Here is a 4032-nt window from a genome sequence, read left to right on the forward strand (position 1 = left end):
CTAGATCATCTCTACTCCACACACAGCGATGATTACAAAACTCTAGATCATCTCTACTCCACACAGTGATGTTTACAAAACTCTAGATCATCTCTACTCCACACACAGCGATGATTACAAAACTCTAGATCATCTTTACTACACACACAGCGATGCTTACAAAACTCTAGATCATCTCTACTCCACACAGTGATGTTTACAAAACTCTAGATCATCTTTACTACACACACAGCGATGCTTACAAAACTCTAGATCATCTCTACTCCACACAGTGATGTTTACAAAACTCTAGATCATCTCTACTCCACACAGTGATGTTTACAAAACTCTAGATCATCTCTACTCCACACACAGCGATGATTACAAAACTCTAGATCATCTTTAATTCCACACACAGTGATGTTTACAAAACTCTAGATCATCTTTACTACACACACAGCGATGCTTACAAAACTCTAGATCATCTCTACTCCACACAGTGATGTTTACAAAACTCTAGATCATCTCTACTCCACACAGTGATGTTTACAAAACTCTAGATCATCTTTACTCCACACAGTGATGTTTACAAAACTCTAGATCATCTTTACTCCACACAGTGATGTTTACAAAACTCTAGATCATCTTTACTCCACACAGCGATGTTTACAAAACTCTAGATCATCTCTACTCCACACAGTGATGTTTACAAAACTCTAGATCATCTCTACTCCACACAGTGATGCTTACAAATCTCTAGATCATCTCTACTCCACACAGTGATGTTTACAAAACTCTAGATCATCTCTACTCCACACAGTGATGTTTACAAAACTCTAGATCATCTTTACTCCACACAGTGATGTTTACAAAACTCTAGATCATCTCTACTCCACACAGTGATGTTTACAAAACTCTAGATCATCTTTACTCCACACAGTGATGTTTACAAAACTCTAGATCATCTCTACTCCACACAGTGATGTTTACAAAACTCTAGATCATCTCTACTCCACACAGTGATGTTTACAAAACTCTAGATCATCTTTACTCCACACACAGCGATGTTTACAAAACTCTAGATCATCTCTACTCCACACAGTGATGTTTATAAAACTCTAGATCATCTCTACTCCACACACAGCGATGATTACAAAACTCTAGATCATCTCTACTCCACACAGTGATGTTTACAAAACTCTAGATCATCTCTACTCCACACACAGCGATGATTACAAAACTCTAGATCATCTTTACTACACACACAGCGATGCTTACAAAACTCTAGATCATCTCTACTCCACACAGTGATGTTTACAAAACTCTAGATCATCTTTACTACACACACAGCGATGCTTACAAAACTCTAGATCATCTCTACTCCACACAGTGATGTTTACAAAACTCTAGATCATCTCTACTCCACACAGTGATGTTTACAAAACTCTAGATCATCTCTACTCCACACACAGCGATGATTACAAAACTCTAGATCATCTTTAATTCCACACACAGTGATGTTTACAAAACTCTAGATCATCTTTACTACACACACAGCGATGCTTACAAAACTCTAGATCATCTCTACTCCACACAGTGATGTTTACAAAACTCTAGATCATCTCTACTCCACACAGTGATGTTTACAAAACTCTAGATCATCTTTACTCCACACAGTGATGTTTACAAAACTCTAGATCATCTTTACTCCACACAGTGATGTTTACAAAACTCTAGATCATCTTTACTCCACACAGCGATGCTTACAAAACTCTAGATCATCTCTACTCCACACAGTGATGTTAACAAAACTCTAGATCATCTCTACTCCACACAGTGATGCTTACAAAACTCTAGATCATCTCTACTCCACACAGTGATGTTTACAAAACTCTAGATCATCTCTACTCCACACAGTGATGTTTACAAAACTCTAGATCATCTTTACTCCACACAGTGATGTTTACAAAACTCTAGATCATCTCTACTCCACACAGTGATGTTTACAAAACTCTAGATCATCTTTACTCCACACAGTGATGTTTACAAAACTCTAGATCATCTCTACTCCACACAGTGATGTTTACAAAACTCTAGATCATCTTTACTCCACACAGCGATGTTTACAAAACTCTAGATCATCTCTACTCCACACAGTGATGTTTACAAAACTCTAGATCATCTTTACTCCACACACAGCGATGTTTACAAAACTCTAGATCATCTTTACTCCACACAGCGATGCTTACAAAACTCTAGATCATCTTTACTCCACACAGTGATGTTTACAAAACTCTAGATCATCTTTACTCCACACACAGTGATGTTTACAAAACTCTAGATCATCTTTACTCCACACAGTGATGCTTACAAAACTCTAGATCATCTCTACTCCACACAGTGATGTTTACAAAACTCTAGATCATCTCTACTCCACACAGTGATGTTTACAAAACTCTAGATCATCTTTACTCCACACAGTGATGTTTACAAAACTCTAGATCATCTTTACTCCACACAGTGATGTTTACAAAACTCTAGATCATCTTTACTCCACACAGTGATGTTTACAAAACTCTAGATCATCTCTACTCCACACAGTGATGTTTACAAAACTCTAGATCATCTCTACTCCACACAGTGATGTTTACAAAGCTCTAGATCATCTCTACTCCACACAGCGATGTTTACAAAACTCTCACTCACTCTCCATTTGACAAATCTGACCATAAGTCCAACCTCCTGATTCCTGCTTACAAGCAAAAACTCAAACAGGAAGTTCCAATGACGCGCTCAAGAAGGAAGTGGTTCAATGAACGGATGCTAAGCTACAGGACTGTTTCGCTAGCACAGACTGGAATATGTTCCAGGATTCATCCGATGACATTGAGGAGTTCACCACATCAGTCATCAAATTCATTAATACATTTAATAAGTGCATCGATGATGTCATCCCCACAGTGACCGTACATACATATTCCATCCAGAAGCCATGGATTGCAGGCAACATCCACACTGAGCTAAAGGCTTGAGCTGCCACTTTCAAGGAGCTTGACACTAATCCAGATGCTTATAAGAAATCACGCTACAACCTCCGCTGAGCCATCAAACAGAGAAAATGTCAATACAGGACTAAGAATCCTACTACTACGCCGGCTCTGATGCTCGTCGGATGTGGCAGGGCTTGCAAACTATCACGGATTGCAAAAGAGAAACCAAGCCGTGAGCTGCCCTGTTGCAAGAGCCTGCCAAATGCCTTCCATGCTCGTTTAGAGGCGAGCAACACTGAACCATGCATGAGAACACCAGATGTTCTGGATGACTGTGTGATCATGCTCTCTGTAGTTGATGTGAGTAAGATCTTTAAACAGGTTAACATTCACATTCCTCCCTCTGTGTCTCTGTTAGTGACACAGTCTGATTCTGGGTTCAGCTGCTATGTTGGTAAACTTAACCTTGACCAAATACAATCAAAGGAACAACAATGAGTGAAGTGAATTGTAATATTTCAGTTTGCTAACAGCAGGTGACACCAAGACATAGAAATAGGAAAAGGGTCTGTTTACTGATTCTGTTTATCTTCTTTCTCTCTCTTCAACCCCTCCCCCTCTCCCCTCCCCTTCTCCTTCTCCATTTCTTTCCAACCACCCTTTCCCTCTCCCCTCCCCCTCTCCTCTCCCTCTCCTCCTCTCCCCCTCTCCTCCATTTCTTTCCTACCCCTCCTCTCTCCTCCCTCCAGACTGCTTCTCCTCTAAAGGGGAGGACAGGTTGTTCAGGAGGCTGTTCCGGAGTTACAACCAGTTTATCAGGCCGGTGGAGAACGTCTCAGACCCCGTCACCGTGGAGTTTGAGGTTTCCATGTCACAGCTCGTAAAAGTGGTAAGTCACACACACACATATGTACACACACAGGCACGCATGCACACACAAATACACACAAACAAGCGTGAATGCACACACACGTACCTGAGCATACACACAGAAACACACCATGTACCGTGCACAGATACACACACACACCCACATTCCATTAGCTTTTCTCTGATGAACGAG

General features: G+C 40.6%; 1 protein-coding gene across 1 annotated transcript in view; it reads left to right on the plus strand.

The window, feature by feature from the left end:
* Positions 1-3705: 3705 nt before the first annotated feature.
* LOC120052007 (neuronal acetylcholine receptor subunit alpha-3-like) overlaps positions 3706-4032 on the plus strand; it is a 20279-nt gene continuing 19952 nt past the window's right edge. Inside the window, exon 1 of the mRNA XM_038998887.1 lies at positions 3706-3858. Within this exon, the coding sequence (XP_038854815.1) occupies positions 3838-3858 (21 nt within the window). The 5' untranslated portion in view covers positions 3706-3837. The remainder of the gene's footprint in view (positions 3859-4032) is intronic.

Source organism: Salvelinus namaycush, chromosome 8 (assembly GCF_016432855.1).
Source record: "Salvelinus namaycush isolate Seneca chromosome 8, SaNama_1.0, whole genome shotgun sequence".
Classification (NCBI taxonomy): Eukaryota; Metazoa; Chordata; class Actinopteri; order Salmoniformes; family Salmonidae; genus Salvelinus; species Salvelinus namaycush.